General features: G+C 40.8%; 1 protein-coding gene across 9 annotated transcripts in view; it reads right to left on the bottom strand.

Annotated features, from left to right (window-relative positions):
* APBB2 (amyloid beta precursor protein binding family B member 2) overlaps positions 1 to 16145 on the bottom strand; it is a 198749-nt gene that overhangs the window by 91973 nt on the left and 90631 nt on the right. For all 9 annotated transcript variants that reach the window (XM_049792292.1, XM_049792333.1, XM_049792308.1 and 6 more), the window contains one exon: positions 12195 to 12995. In XM_049792292.1, the coding sequence (XP_049648249.1) occupies positions 12195 to 12995 (801 nt within the window). The remainder of the gene's footprint in view (positions 1 to 12194; positions 12996 to 16145) is intronic.

Raw genomic sequence — 16145 nt, 5'->3', positions numbered from 1 at the left:
AAAAACATTCCTGTATGAAAAAATCAAATAAATTTCTTATTCTATGCCAGTGGAAGCTTAGCCCTGAAATCTCTCTTTTTCTGATGTCCTTCCAGCTTTTCAGATCTCTGTTAAAAAAGCGTTAGTTATGTTTCAGCACAATTAACCATGGGAAATTAATGTAGTCAGGAGACTACAAAGTTCCTTAGTCCATCTGCTGACAGGCTCCAGTGGCAAAAAAGGGAGACTCATTATTCTGGTTTAGTTAAGCACGAAGAAAATAAGGTAATCTGAGTTTAACACCAAATGTTATCTTGAAAGTCTGCTACAGCTACAGAGTGTGACAAATGATGTTGGTTTGCCTAAAAAAGAAAAAAAAAAACTGAACTAAATTTCAAATAATTTTACAAAAGCCAAACTGGATCACTGTTTCTTATTGATAGTTTGTTTTTGTAAGGAGCAAATACAGTTATGCTATTTAATTACAATTGCAGAAATGCAGACAAAAAGTTGTGTAAAGGTTTTGTGTGTACTAGCCTTCTGACAAAAGACTGTTTTTTTGACCTGGCCAAATTGATTGATTTAGGGCTGGCAAATTGAACAAAAAACTGTCCAAGATATCAGTCAACATTCTTTGACAGATCCCAATCAAATACTGGCTATAAACTGCCTCACATTTCTAACCCCCAAAATTTCACTCAGTATATCAAAAGTTGGTTTACCTTGAACTTTAGGGAATGACTAGAGGTACTGCTCCTGCATTATTTAGACAGATTATTTTTTTTTCTTCCCTTTGACTGCAAGGAAAATAAAGCAGTCCCAGAGGAGGAATTTGTGACGTGTGAAGGAAAAACTAGAAGTCCAGTTCATAATGTATTTTAAACGTATGTAAAAACATCACTCGTCAATTCACTACTGAAACGATGAGCATTCAGAAAGATACCTTTACAGTATTAACTGCACACCATGCACTCTGCAACTTAAGCTGTCAGATACCAGCTGATATTCCACTGAGCAGAATTTTTATCAACAAATAAAATAATTGTATTCAATATCCAGAGCTAAGTGACATTGTCAACCAGAGCTACAAAAAAGAAAAAAGAAGTGTTACTTACAGTTACTAGACGCTCCCGTATAGTTCAACATATACTGATCTGCTACCAGCATCCTTTAAGTTTGCCATAAACATGTCCCAACAGCTTCATATTCTCCTTCTGTCTAGCATCTCCAACTCAAATATGGGAAAATACAGTGCTATGTTTAAATAGACATTTACTTAATTAGTCTAACGAGGAATGGTGCTTTGGGTGGAAGAAAAGAAAAGCCACCCCCATTCAACTGCCGGTAGATGCAACAGAGGAAACACCACATGTTGACCATATAAATGACTGCATTTTCTAATAAGCCAGGAAAAAATGAGAGGGATGGCTATACAGGAATTACAGCAGCGTGTGCATACAGTGCATTCTCTACTGAATTGATTCCAGCTTGCAAGACATTGATGTATTCTCTGACTGACTCTGCTCAGGAGACAAGCTTTTGAAACAGTACTTTCAGCCCACAAGCCTTTAGATATCAATCACATCCAAGATTTAATCAGCTCAACTTTGGACCAGAACAGCCCCTCACCCTGCAAATCAACCCCTGGAAATATATTTATGGGGGTTTTTTTCTCCTTAGCTGCCTGTACAAACACAAAAAGAAAAGGCTTAGAAAAACATATGGCAAAGATCCACTCTTTGAAGACAAAACTCTTCTTAAGGCTGCTAACCTGCAACTCCCCGAAGGTGCATTGCAGCAATGGTAGAAATTGATTTAGTGAAAGGCTTCCTATTAGTGAGAGCGCTGTTCTCATCGCAAAGTCCCTCCCCTTGCTATAATCAATAATTTAAGCGAAGCCAAGAATCATGTCAGCCAAAATGACCGGGGTAACTTGACTGTCTCTTTCTTGCAGAGTAGAAGTAAAATTAAATTAAAGTCTGAATGGGAATGTATTCTAATTTAATAATTAATTTGGCCAACCTGAGTTGTGCATTTTGGCTTTCGTTTTGAGAAGGAGAAAAGGGATGGGCTCCTTTGTTCCTTACTGAAAACTTCTTGCGTTCAGGAAAGAGCCACAAAAACACTTCTCAAAGTAAAAGAGGCCATAACCTTAGATTTAGAGTATTTTATCAGTTACATGCAAACAAGAGACATACTCTACAGAGTTACAACTCTTAGTTGAGTATTATGACAATGCTACTACACCTATCTCTCAGTGCACTATAACTATCTCTGAGTTAATAACCAAAGAAGTGTTTCATATTTAAATTTAGCCCTGCAGAATCTCAACTCAAAAGCAATTAAAAACAAAAGAATAGGAAAAATTAATTTTCTTAGTATTAAATTATGTCACTGTTTAGGAAAATAATTAGTTTCATTAAGAAACAGTTTCATGAATAGTTCTGAGACTGACTACTTCAAGGTTTTTGCTTGGAAATCGTATTAGGTAATAAAATAAGTCCAGTGTATCAAATGATGTACACATAAATGATCAACATAACAAACAGCGGTTAAAAACAATCCCTGTAACACAACACCATATAAAAATGGTTAAAAATGCCCCAGAGACACTATGAGCAGGGAGCAAAAATATATGCTTCAGATTTGGGTTGTCCTCCCCCTCTCCCTCTGAGGATTTCTCATCACTGAAGTATCATGCATAAATGTACTGTGCAAACCGAAGGGGACACACCGCTAGGCTTTTGAAATCCAGATCTCAGACACTACAAGAAGCCCACTTAATGTCATTACCTTGAGCTCTGTGGCATCCTGATATTGGACATTTACGACCTAATGCTGAGTACCCAGGGGCACCATACATCTCAAAATGAAGCAATTGAGCCTTAATGGCAAACGTATGTGCTTTCATGAGATTGCTTAAAAAAGGCTTCATGTCCCTTAAGGCAGGAACCATACATTCACTCTCAAGCAAGGACAGAGTTCAGAGCAAGGTCTCTGCAGCATGCCAAGTCCCATCATACAAGACCTCTCCTGGCCCATGGAGATAGCTCAGTACTGCCCTGAATCTACCCACCTTCTCTTGATGCAGCAGCAACGAACCCAAGGCTGCCTGCAACACCATCTACTCCCATGTCTCAGTGGTATGTGTTATAGTTTCTGTGTGTTTAATGCCACAGTTTGCAATAGCACAGTTGTGACTCAAGGGACCCACAACCTCAATACAGCCAATCCCATATCGTTAGTTAAAGCTGAATTAAATTTCAATCAGCTAAAGCTTTCTTGTGTGACAGTTAAGCACATGAGAAACCAATGCACTTAGAGACTGGGGTCTAGAGGAGCCACTAACTTGGGGCAACTAGAAGAAATACCTGCAGGTGCAAATATACCAGGGCAGGAACTTGAGGGGAATTTAGGTCTGTGTCCCTCACTGCAGAGACATCTCCTTCCACCAGGGCCTGAATCCAGTCCTGAGCTAGGATTTTACTTTCTCTTAGCAGTACTTCTGTATTAAATAACTTTCATCCAGAGCTCCCCTGTTTTTGCCTGCTTTAAGTTTTCAGAACTTCTGTGAAGTAACGTTCCAGCCTCAAGCACATGCAAATTCCCCAATACTCATTTCTGCTGCTTTAGTCTCAATCTTAGTCCACCCTATTTATTGTCACTGTCTTTGTGCTACTCCCGCTCGCCTAACCTACTGACTACAAACACCCCTGCTTGCTTCTAGCTCCTGCTTATCCCAGCTTCCCCTCAGTTTGTGCCAGGTTCTCATTTATCTCCACAGCTGCAGTTACTCTTCTTTGCTTCCCCCTCCTGTGAGTCCCTCCTCTCAACAAGCCTCCAGGTCGCACTCCCATCTTCCAACCCTTCCTACCTTCCTCCCCACCCCACAACTCTTCTTGTTCCCCCATCAGCTTTCTCCTCTGCTGAAAGCAGTGGTGAGACAAGCTCACCATTGCTATTAGGGCCTGATGCTGGTATCTCTGCAGGTGAATTGCTGCTACCCCAGCAACTGTGAGATCCCCCAAAAGCTCAGGGGCCACTGTAAAGACTAGAAACTCATTCTGCTGAGCAGCAATACCATTTCTCTACCACACCTCCTGCAGCTGAGATGTAGGAGCACAGAAGATTACAAACAAGCACCCAAGCAGGCTGCAAAGAGCTCCACAGCACACACAACCCACCTAGCAGAATATACCCACGTTCTCAGCTTGCCTTAATGAACAGAGGCCTGCAGGTTAAGAGTCTTCCCAAAGGTAACACTGTTTTTCCCTTCCCTTCCCCAGAGATTTTTATACCCATTTCAAAGCATCATTTGGGTGCACTGAAGTTTGACCTGAGTTCTATAAAGCATTCAGAAGTGCTGAGGCAGAGGTTTACTGGATCGATTTGGGTCGTAATTTGTTATACTTGCACAGCTTTATGAACTGGTAACTTTTTCTTTTTTTTTTAAGGAGGGGCAGTTAGTCTGATATTAGTTGATCGTGGCTTTTCTTCTGTGCAACTTCCTGACTTACCATCCCTCTGAAAGAGCTATCAGGATCCTGACTTTTCCCCATTACCCTCTCTCGTTTCTCTTCTGTGGTTTGTTTTCCCTTCCTCTTTGCTCGGTCCTGTGTCTGACTGGACCTGAACTCTTTCCATGGTCTCAGAAGAGACCTGTGAAGACATACAATCCTAGGCACAGAAAAGCTTTTTCAGCAAGATGCATTCAACATCATAGAGGACGTGCAGGATCCAGAATTACACCTGTCCATCCCTGAAACAAGAGAAGCTTGTAAAGTTTCCAAAAATAGTCAAGTTAAGTACCAGACATTATTAAACTATTCACCACTTCTGAAACTCAAGTTTTCACTACAGATGCTCAGAAGAGTCTTCCACTTTGCCACAACACACAACAAGTCCTGTATAAAAAGCACATCCCTAATACCTCTTAACATTACAAGTCAATGTAAACTGCACTACGGAGTTAGGGTAAACTTGTGGTGCTCTGAAGATCTTGTGAACTACTCTATAGCTTCCACCCAGGTGGTAGTATGATGCTGGCATTCACTTTCCTGCATTGTCTCGCCACAACCTCTATCCCCCATTGTCACGTTTCACTTTCCCCCACCAGTGTTCCACATGTTCCAGCAGCCAGGCCTGCACGCATTTGTTTACCCCATGACTATACCTTTTACTGAGTTAAAAAACATTCATTTTTAAAACACTCAAAATCATAGCACTGCACTTATACAAAGCAGCACTCTGATTTTGTCTGGATTAGGAATTGTGTGCTTTACTATGCTAGCAACAAAGTGTCCCCGAAAAGACAAGCACCAAACAAGAAATGTAATATCAAGGGCAAAATAAACCAGCCTGTAAAACTCCCATTCAAGTGCCTAGAAGTTCAGCTGGAATAACGTCAAAATTAATGAAGCTATGTCAGTTAGGACAGGCCCCCATTTGACACTATTTTAACCAAAGCACTGAGCTAGGCACAGCAATGCTTTGGTAGTCAAAGCACAGCCACCAGCAAGCAACTGTCTCTGAACTCAATCTCCTCTAGCCCTGGAGCACCCAGAGAGAGATGTCACACTGGGAGAGAGCTTGTGTTTGGAAAGAATATGACAAACCATCTTAGACCCTTTAGGCACAATATAGCAGAGATTAACCAAGGAGTGATTTTTTAAAACAAAGCCAGACCCAGAAAAAGAACAAATTTCATTTCTGTACTGCGGGGTAGATGTTGCAGGCTCTATCCAGCTGGTTAATTAGTTTGTGAGTGTCACTTGATGTGTGTCCTGCTTAGCCTGCAGTTGCTCCTCCAGAACCCAAGTCCTAGTCCTTGCCTCCTGTCTGCTGCCTGTCTTGGACACCACCAGGCACCTCAAGGGACACCAGGCAGGCAGCTGAAGCAAGCCCTCCCTTGGAGGGAGGAAAATGAATGGCTCTGATGAAATAACGAATCATTCTTTATCTTTTTGGTAAACAGTAACTATGAAACTGCAACTGTGACGATACAACATGTTCTGGAAAGCCTATTCTATAGTCCCATATTCTGGTAATTGCAAACAGAGTTTGGGACAGGATGCTAATCACTATTGTATAAAACATCTATCCTCCCATTCCTGAATTTAAGCATGTTAATTCACTTCTACATACTTATTTTTATTAACCATCCCAATTCAAAAGGATGCTGATCACTGCTCTTTACTGTGGAAACTTTAGGTTTCAAGTCAGAGCACTTATCTGAGCATTCAAGACATGGATTTAGGTAGCTCCACTGAGAACCACAGGGTAAAACCGACCTGACTGCCCAAAGGCAGCAAGCGGCCTCCCTGTGCAACTGATAACAGCAGCATGTACTTGAGAGAGTCATCTTTCAAGTTCAATTTACTATCAGGTTCAATTTATTTTATGGCCTTCTAACAGTAGACCCTGAATGCTGATCATTACTGTGAACATTGTGTAACTGTGTGGCCTTTTAGGCTTTATTTCTTTTAAACTGGCTTACTTTTTCTTCCCTAAAAATCTTCTTATAGGGGTAGCTAAAAGGAAAATAAACATGCAGTTAGTTACTCCACACACAGAATGTTACCCACACAAACACTGGGGATATATAGCAATAGTCACCTTTCCTATTTTCATAGGCAGTCAGAAAATAGTCAAGTCAAGTCTGAGACAGTAAAACATGCATTGTTCTTGCTATGTGGTTATCAGTAACATGCAGGATTAAAAAAACCCAGCTCAATATTAGAAGTTGACAGGCCGTTAGGTTGCATAGTGGGTATGAACTAGAGCCCCTTATTCCCAAAAATCTGAAAATTGGATGTTTACCTAGAACCCTACAATTGTATAGATGATAATACATTCTTTCTCTAGTATTATAGGACTAGTGTTTATCCACAGTGTAATCAAATGTATTTCTACCGTAAATATTTTCCACACTCAGGAACTCGGAAAACATGTTCAGTAGTAAATAACATACTTATTGTCTGTATCAGATAGTTACTGCAAAGGAAAAACAGTGCTTTTTAAGAGGACATCCATTTTAATTTTGTCAAAGATGCTGGTTAAAATCAGAGGCAGAACTGACCATTGGTATAAATCTTTCTGACTAGTTCATGATTTGCTGTAATTTTTATTGTATTAGACGACTATTCTAACCAGACGTACTGTTATTTCAGAATACCAGGCTCTATTTACAAGAATGACACTCCTGATCCCCAAGGGCCAGTCTCATCGTTGTCATTTCTGCACTGGGTTGAAGTCATTTATTCACAACCTGCTATTTAACTGCCCTCCTGGATTTGCTTGGAGACCAGCAGCAGACAGGCATTTGGTATATGGCAGTCACATACAGTGGCAGCACTCCCTGAAAAAGAGGACACTTGTACATTTGATAACCCTTTGAATGACATTTTCAACCAGGGAGAAACAAGCCATTGTGTGAGCCAAAGGCTGAGAAGCCAGGGAGCCAGAGGAGGCTGCTGCTCCTGTGCAGCCTCCCAAAGCTCTGAAAAGAGCAAGGAGGGCAACTATCCTAGAGCAAGAAAACCTTCGTCTCTCTAGCACTGAGTGCCCCACATCTCAGGGACCTTCCCAATTATGGGGCTATTCCCTGCTCTGGAAGGAGTGGGTTTTGTCCAAATTAAAACAGGAAGCAAAAGCAAATTCCAGTATTTTTCTTGGCTTTGAGGCAAACAGAATTCCTCTTTCTTTTTCCAGAGAATTCTAATTCCTAATTCATTAGAGATTATTACATAGGGAGCTGCACTTTACTAAGGAGGGATAACTTTCCACTGAAACTGTTCTTCAGGTGATGGAATTAAGAAATGTGCCTGCCTTCTACAGACATTCTGGTGAGCTTCTTCCAAAATGGGGGGGGGGGGGGCGGGGCACAGAAAACAACACTAGCACCACCCTTATCCTCCCTTAGGTTTGGGCTCTAGATTGTCCACTTGACTCCGGTTTGTGCCACACATTCATAAAATGTAGGTGAAACTGGTGAATACATAGAGACAGAGAGAAAGAATAGGTAGAGGGTATAATAACACAGGATATATTTCCTTTGAAAACTAGACTAAGAAAATTTTCTGGAGAGAGGGGAAGGAAGCATTCACCCTGATTTAAAACCAGCTCTGTGCCGTTTGCAGTTTTAAAGACATCCGGAGCTGGTCTTTGGTCACCCACAATATGCTCTCTCAATGACAGCAGTCATATGAATGGGTGCAGTCTGTCCTGAGGCCAGTGGAGGAAAGCTAAAAATCCTTATAAAAAAATAATCTCTGAAAGGTGAAGTCAATGTAGCTCTTGTCAAGAAGCAGATACAGATAACTTCTTTGGAGGAAAAAGAAGAGTTTCCTCAAAACACAACTGTTACACTGTACTGTGTTTGTGGTGTTCAGTGCCCCTGTTGTTAACTGGCTCTATTACTTGTAACATTACTAATCAACAACATTAATAGCCAGCCACTTGTTTTGCATCTTTAAATTGGGTTGTCTTATTTTTGCCTCCTTATTCAGAAAAAGAGACAAGTCTCTTGAAAAACCTCTTTTCATTAGGCCACAAATAAAAGTATCCTGCTCTAAGGAGAGTTCAGGAGGATTTTCTCTAAACACTAATGCATCCCCAGTGCAAACAATTAAGCTTAAGAGTAAATTGTTCAGGGCCTTTGAACTACATACCTCCAAAACAAAACACATGAAAACAAAACAAACCCAACCCAACACAAAACAACATTAAGTTTTCCAGGATTTGAACAACAAATTGTGTTAACAGAAGGAGGAAGAAGACAAGACGATACAGAAGCCCTGGAAGTAGCATATTGTCATTTTCAAGTGTCCTCTCAGTAAAATGGTATTTCTATCATATTACTGTGTATACTAAAGTGGGAAACATAATCTCTGGATTGAACATTAACAGTTCTCCAGGTATCTGCCAGATTACACTCCTTAATGGATGAACTGTTCTCAAAACTGTATCCTTTTTCCCCTACCCAGATGCAGTGGCAGTGAAGAACCCCAGCTGTGCCCAAAATCTCAGACTTCCAGGACGAGCACCACCAGGGCTCACTGCACGACTGCCCAGTGGGGATGGCTGCCCTTCACCTATGCTGGCACATAGAGACAACGAGGAATGAAAGATTACACTAAAAAGACTTGAAAGATCTACCACAGGGCAAAGCACCACGTGCCTTTGGAGCAGATGGCCCGAGCAGGCTGGGGCAACACCTCCATTGATGGGATGTTTAAAACCAGATCTGAAAATTGCAAGAGAGCCAAGATACCACGAATCCTTGCTTTCTGAGGTTTATTCTTCTCTGCCTACTCTTAAATGTGGGTGCCCACATTTACTCCATGACCTCAGAGGGGCTACATACAGCCCCCTGGAAACCTCTCAGGTTTTTGGTCAACCACCACTGGCAATAAATGCATTGGACATATTTTCTGCTTGCGGGAAACTACTTCTCTGTCTGCAGCATGGCGGAAGGGTGGAAGGGGTTTTGGGAAGCAGCAAGTGTTACTTGATTTCCTTCAGCACTTCCAACTCCACCCACTGCTGTAGCACCCAAGTTATTTGGCAAGTGAGGTAACTGCCATAGCTTGACCTGGCATGGTGAGAGACAAATGCTTGTCCATCAGCACCACAGGAACTCAAGCAATTCTTGGCAATGAGATGGAAAAAGCATAGGTGATTACAATGCAAAACATCTAACTGTTCTTGACTCTGCCTCAAAAGAGAAAGTTCAGTTCATTTACTCAACTTTTATTTCACTTTTTATTTTATTACCCTTCAAACTTCCTTGGAGATATATGAACTTGCCTAGGGATGGCACATTACCCAAATCTAAAAGGCTGGAGCTCCTAGAACTAGAAAATTTGCCCCCAAACAAGGAAGTCTAGAGATATTTGCACCAGTTGTGATTTCTGCTTTTTTCTGCACTAGCAGCACTGATTTTGCAGCCCCCCTTTCAGACTCCCATGAGGAGCTGCAGGAGAGAGTGCCTGAGAAACTGGCCTGTTTTATCATGTCCAAAAGCCATCCCGGCATCCACAGCAACTCAACATTTGATTTCTTAGCTGCCTTCTGTCATATCAATTGATAGTCCATTTTGGAAAGAAACTGGAGACACTTAATGAAATAATTTTATCAGAGTGGAGGTAAATTCAAGATAGGCAATAATCCTAAGAGATGGATGTCTGTAAGTTGCAAGTTGCAACAGTTGGATGTTTTTAGAGTCCATGAATACTTATATATACAGGCGTCTTAAAACCAGTGATCCAATCCAGTACACCAGGTCCCATGTCCTAGTTGGTGCTCTCTGACAGTGACCACAGGCATGAGAAAGACACACCTCTACCATGTTGATCTTAAAAGACAATTTTGAGGTTTTCTAGGGCTTTCTGTTTAACTCTTTTCTTATAGGCACCGAACTCATATCTGCACATCTGCTTTTCTATAACTGTCTCTTTATAATACATAGGTTGCTAGTATGGTGAAGGTAGCAGAGAACTTAAAAAGGCCCTTTATTCTGCTTTAGAAGAATGGCGAGCTCTGAGGGCTTTATTAATTAATTTTTTTTTAATTATTTTTTTAAACAAGGAAACCCCCCAAAGTCAGCAGGGGAAAGTTTCCCTTTATTTCTGTAGCGCAAAGAAACCACAGCTCAGCTAACATTTGGTTACTTAAATAAGCAAACTTGTCAACACCTCAAAACAGCTCAGAAAATCCCCCTTCCTGAGTGCTGAAAGAGCTCATGCACCATACAGTGGCAATACACATGTGGGAAGAAAATTTTAAACACCTTATTTAAAAAGAAACAGAACTTATGCTAGCTCTTAGCATCTTAGGCCACACTTACTTAATTAGACTACTTGGAATTACTCTAATTTAGTTTTCAGTGAATATAAATTTTCTACCCCCAGTTTCTCATTGCCAAACCTGGGGCAAGTACAAAGGCAGAAGGAGCCAAGATGCTCAGCATTAAGTTACCTAAGTACCTCCTATTGATAGTTTCTCTAGAAAATATGTGATGTCACACATATTATATCAAATATTCTGAGAAATAATATTAACTCAAACAGAAATTTTAGTAAACTAAAAACTTTCTCATTTGGCAGAGGTGACTTCATGAAAATTTTCCCTCTTAACAGCAAAGCTTTGTTACATATCAAAAAGATCAGAAGATCCATTATACATCACATAGTGGGGATTTCTGGCTTTGACTTTAAAAAACCCTACACATTAAAATAAAAATCACTATTGTCATAATCATGGATGACTGACATGTAATGCAGCTGTGAGTTTGGACCATGGTGGCCTCCAAACAGTATATAATCTCTGCACTGTAATAATGAAATTACTTAAAATACAAACAATATACGAGGAACTTCTTCAGCCCCATGTCACCCTTGAGAATTGGATTGCCTCCCCTCATTTTGACAAAGTTGTACCTTTATATACTGTCTTGGATATAAAAAAAAAAAGTGACAAAGTCCATTAACTAGAACAAATGAGATCTGTAGAGTTTTAAAAATAATGCAGATGTGTTGTAAATCACAACAGAGCCAGTGCAGAAGTTATCATTACTGTTCAAATAATTAATGAGCCCAGGCTTCCAAAATATGAAATGCCATGGTCTCAGCTTCTGAGTTACTGTATGGAACTGCTGCACAAAGAAAACAAAACACAGAAATTAAATGACCCAAGGTTTGGGAGGACTTATTTTTGAAAAAATAAAAGAATATCATCAAATGACTCTGGGTGGAGAGGGGATACTCACAAAGATTTGAAATAGAAAAGTAAAAATCTTTGCTGAACCTAAAAGTCATTGCTCAGAAAATTTTGGGGTTTATGTGCAGGCAGCTATCAGTAGTTTAGCATCTCCAGACAATCATGTACTTCTCACAACATGTACCCATTGAGTGGTGAAGAGCAACTATTTATAAACTAGCAAAAGGTGCAGTTAGCATATTTTGAGGACCCTGTCTGTAGTATTTGCTAGTGCCTTTCCTAAAGCAGCAGTAAAGCCGCTAGGACTGAGTGGGAGGCTGCCAAGTGTTCCCAAGTGGACAAGGAGCTGCATGCAAGCCCAGCACTTGTGTTACAATGCAATCCACTTCCCCACCAAAAGCACCACTAAATCACCTCTCTCCTTCCAGCCACCAGCTGAGAGAAGTTAAGGAACATATTTCTAAAACAGTGGCCATGAGCAGCCTTTACTCGCATACCTGTTTCATCAGGCGAGCTCAGTGAGGCACTGTCCTGGGACAGCGTAGTCCAGCTGGAGTCCTCATCACTTGGGGCCAGGTTTTGAATCCTGTGGAGGGCACAGTCTGTTTTGGCCCCAGTTTTTGGGTGGTCCTTCTTAGTCTCAGGGCTTGACGATACTGTGGCAACTTGGCCATCCTCTGGGCTTGACAGCTTGTTTTGTTTCCGGGGCAGGACTTCCCCATTGACAATAACGGTAGAAGCCTGGCCGTTGCTTTGTGCAGATTTATCTTCCATTGCAACAAAACTCTGCTCTAGCTCTCTAGCAGATGTCTCTAGATCCACATAGTAATTCAGGAAGCTCTTGGTCCTCCTTGGCTGCGAGGGTAATATTTCACAGCCAGAGGAATCCTGTGGGATCGGCTCTTTGCCTTCAAACTTCTCAGAAGTTACGTTTATGCCCGCAGTGGTACTGAGGTTTTTGTTGGGATCCTGCTGCCCCTGCTCAGCAGCTTTCCTGAGCTGGTTTTCTCCATTCTTCACCAGCTTTATATTGGCAGAGCTGTTCCCCAGAAGGGGCTGGGCTGCTGGATCGGAAAGACCCATGGCTGTCTGAATGTTAGTCAGGGCATATTTTTTCCTGCATTTCGGAGGAGTGCTGTTCTTGGTCTCTGTGTGCCTAATTTCTGCATTCAGAAGTTCGTTATGAGAGGAGCGCAGGTTAAGAGTGTTCGGTGGGGTGGCAGGGTTGTTGCGATTCACAACGTCCGTCGTGCTGCCGCTTGCCATAAACACTGCCAACGCGTCCACACCAGAATCGACTAGAAAAGCAAAAGAGACAGTCGTGAAACACATTCATTATATGCATTATTTTGCCAAGGCTTCTGGTAAAGGGATGCGGCACTTTACATAATTGTTTTACAGCAGGAAAATTACCACAACCTAAGTGGGTAAGAGAACAGTCAAAAGCTTAGCTTATTAAATAAGGAAAAACAGAGGCAGAAAAAATACAGAGATCATCAGGACCACAAAGCTGAGAAAAAGCAGAAAGCTTGTTCCTATACAAGGCAGTTTTTTCATGTCTGATTCTGTTGCAGGCAGGCATGGGGACAGGAGAGGTGCCCTTTTCAAATGCCTAGGAGTCCAGAGGTCATCCTTACCTTCATTTCATTTTAGTATTTCACCTCCACCTCTGATGCGGAGGGGAAGAACTCCTCAAGCGCTCATCACTAGGAAGCATAAAATTTGAGGAATTTCTAAGCAGACCGCAGGCAGATGCTGCTCCTTTTTCATCTAGGGTAAAACTCAAGTACTGTTAATTTTAAGCCTAACTGGCCAGTCAGCTGTTGCCTCTTAACACCTGCATTTTCTCTGCTCTTTGTCTTTTTCTCCCCTCCCCGCTCTTTTTTTTTTTTTTTTTTTTTTGAGAGGGTAAGTAGAGGGTCAGAAGGTAAGGAATACAAGTAGATTATTTCACAAAGGTGTATTTGATTTCGGGGGGGGGGGGGGGGGGGGGGGGGTGGGGTGGAAATCCCTTGACAAAATATCCTGCTGTAATTCAATCAACTTTTAAAAAAGGGCTGCTCCAGAGATGAAGATGGCTCACTATTTCTACAGCTCACAAAGTTCAAACTTAAGGATAAAACATATATCCTAGGGCAGAGTACATGTATTCCAGTGATAATAAAACCATTCTTTTGTCTACCTGTAGGCAAGTTTCTGATTTTTGTTAGCCAGGAGCATAGCTCACATTTTGAAAAAATATTAAGTTTATTGAGGGAACAGATTTTTAGACTATGAAAAATGATCAAAAAATATATTTTTAGAAAACTGTAATTTGTTCCTGTACCATCTATTAATGGCTCCCACTAATCTGCATAAATACTCCATGAACACCTCAATTTACATACTGTAGTAGTCACTGTTGTGTGACACCTGGCAACCAAATTAGGGGCCAATTAATAAATCACTCCCATCTGCCACAGCATGAAACATTCTTTCTGTTGTTCCTAATTCTCAGATATCACTGACTGCTTATATTGCACATTAAAACTTGTCTGGGGCTTACCCAGGAATGAAAAGCTATAATTTGAGCTAGCCGATGACAGATCATTCCAGCTGAATTGTGCTGCATCCTTGTATATTTGATATATGACAGAACTGACTGCTGTACAGATTTACAAGAGATTAAATATATGGGTTTTAAAAGAACATATATATAAATAGAGAGAGAAAAGGAGCACTTCACAACGCTACCTGAACGCACACAGAGTTGCTAGTGTTCCCTTCTCTTTGATGTGCCGTCAAAGCTGCACACTTCCAACCATCACTCTGGTATATTTAAAACCAAGCAGACCAAGTATACTCTTTGTTCCCTGAATCACACACCTAGAACAACTTCTAGAACTTGATCAAATCAGAATTTGAACTAAATTTTACAAATTTTCATGCCTGCCAGTCCCTCAAGCCCCAGTCAGTGAGTCTAGACTGACTGTAAATTCTTCAGAAAACAAATCACCCCATGCACACTGTGCAAAAGCCATCAGCTTAGGTAACAGTTAACAAACATCCTGTAGATAATTTCAGCTTTAGCCACACAATAAGTCTAAAACACAACCATCACATAATTTAAAGGAACTTTATAAATGTACTTGTCATATAAATACATCAATACACATTGCTTTCTGCATCTTGCCTAAAACCAACCAAGTCTAATGCAAACAAGGTCACATCTGATCCTATGTAACATTACCAAAGCACATGTTTTAATCTAAAAAAAAAATAAAAATGAAATGGCCTGCGTTTATGGACTGGCTGCTTTATGTTTTTTCTGAATCAGTTAAAAGTCTTGACAATCTGGAAGTCACATAAAAAAATTCATTAATAGGGCAGGATAATTTTGACCCACTGCCTGGCCTTTAGAACTTATGGAATCACACAGTATCTACAGATTTTACTAGATTTTATTTTACTTCATGCTTCAGCAAATTAAAACAAGCCTTTATGTTTTTCATCAATAAATACAACTGTCACAATCTGGAATGAAACTAAAATTTATTCTCCTTTGTTACAATAGAGCTGCTTCATGCAACGTTTGCCACTATTTTTACCACTGAACAAATTTCTTGAAAAATAATCTTTCTAGATAAAGCTGAAGTATCTGCCTGCCAGATTATCTTTATCCAGTCTCCCATCATTAGCACTTCATTTATCAAAAATATTGTAAGTATAAGGACATAGAAACATTGAAACAAAATGTATTGTTTTACTAATCTGCTTGATAAAGCTCCCCCTGTTTTATGATGAACATTGGCACAGTGATCAATGACTGAGCCAAAGCCTCCAGAAGTCTTTGTAACCCAAGCAGTGTTTGTAAGTTGGGTACTAACTGGGGTAGGGGTATGATCATAAGCAGAAAAATGTCAAAATTAACCTTTCGCTAGACACCATCTCCCCTCCAGACCCCATTTCAAATGATCCGTTGATCAAATCATCATGATCAAATGATCAATGAACATGCAAACAGTACCCACAAGGCGTGCACAGAACAGAGTGGAACAGGCTGTCCTCTCAAGGGACAGGCGTCTGCTCACTGGCCATCATCCTGCACTCACAGTCAGGCTCTGGGATGCATGCAGCCAGCTTTCCTCCGCTCTTGGAAACAGATACAAAGGTGAGAAAAAGGAAAGCAACAAAAAAGACAAAAAGAGAGTAAGAAATGCAGATGGGAAAGGGCAGGTCTTGCATCGTAAGGGCAGAAGTTGCTACCAGACCAGGACTAATAAAGTGCTGGAAAAGATCTGAATGCAGGGAAATGCTTAAATGCACTGAAGAAAACCTAGATTGCATAGTAGAACAGCATAAGGAAGAAGAGCCTGTCCCTCCTCCTTTATACAGGACATGGTGATGCTCAAAACATGTCACTTTCTCAGAGGAAGCACATCCCAACTTTCTGATTAAAAACTTCGAGA

Source organism: Accipiter gentilis, chromosome 3 (genome assembly GCF_929443795.1).
Source record: "Accipiter gentilis chromosome 3, bAccGen1.1, whole genome shotgun sequence".
Lineage (NCBI taxonomy): Eukaryota > Metazoa > Chordata > Aves > Accipitriformes > Accipitridae > Astur > Astur gentilis.
The sequence above is the reverse complement of the archived record's forward strand: the minus strand, read 5'-3'. Positions and strand labels throughout refer to the sequence as shown.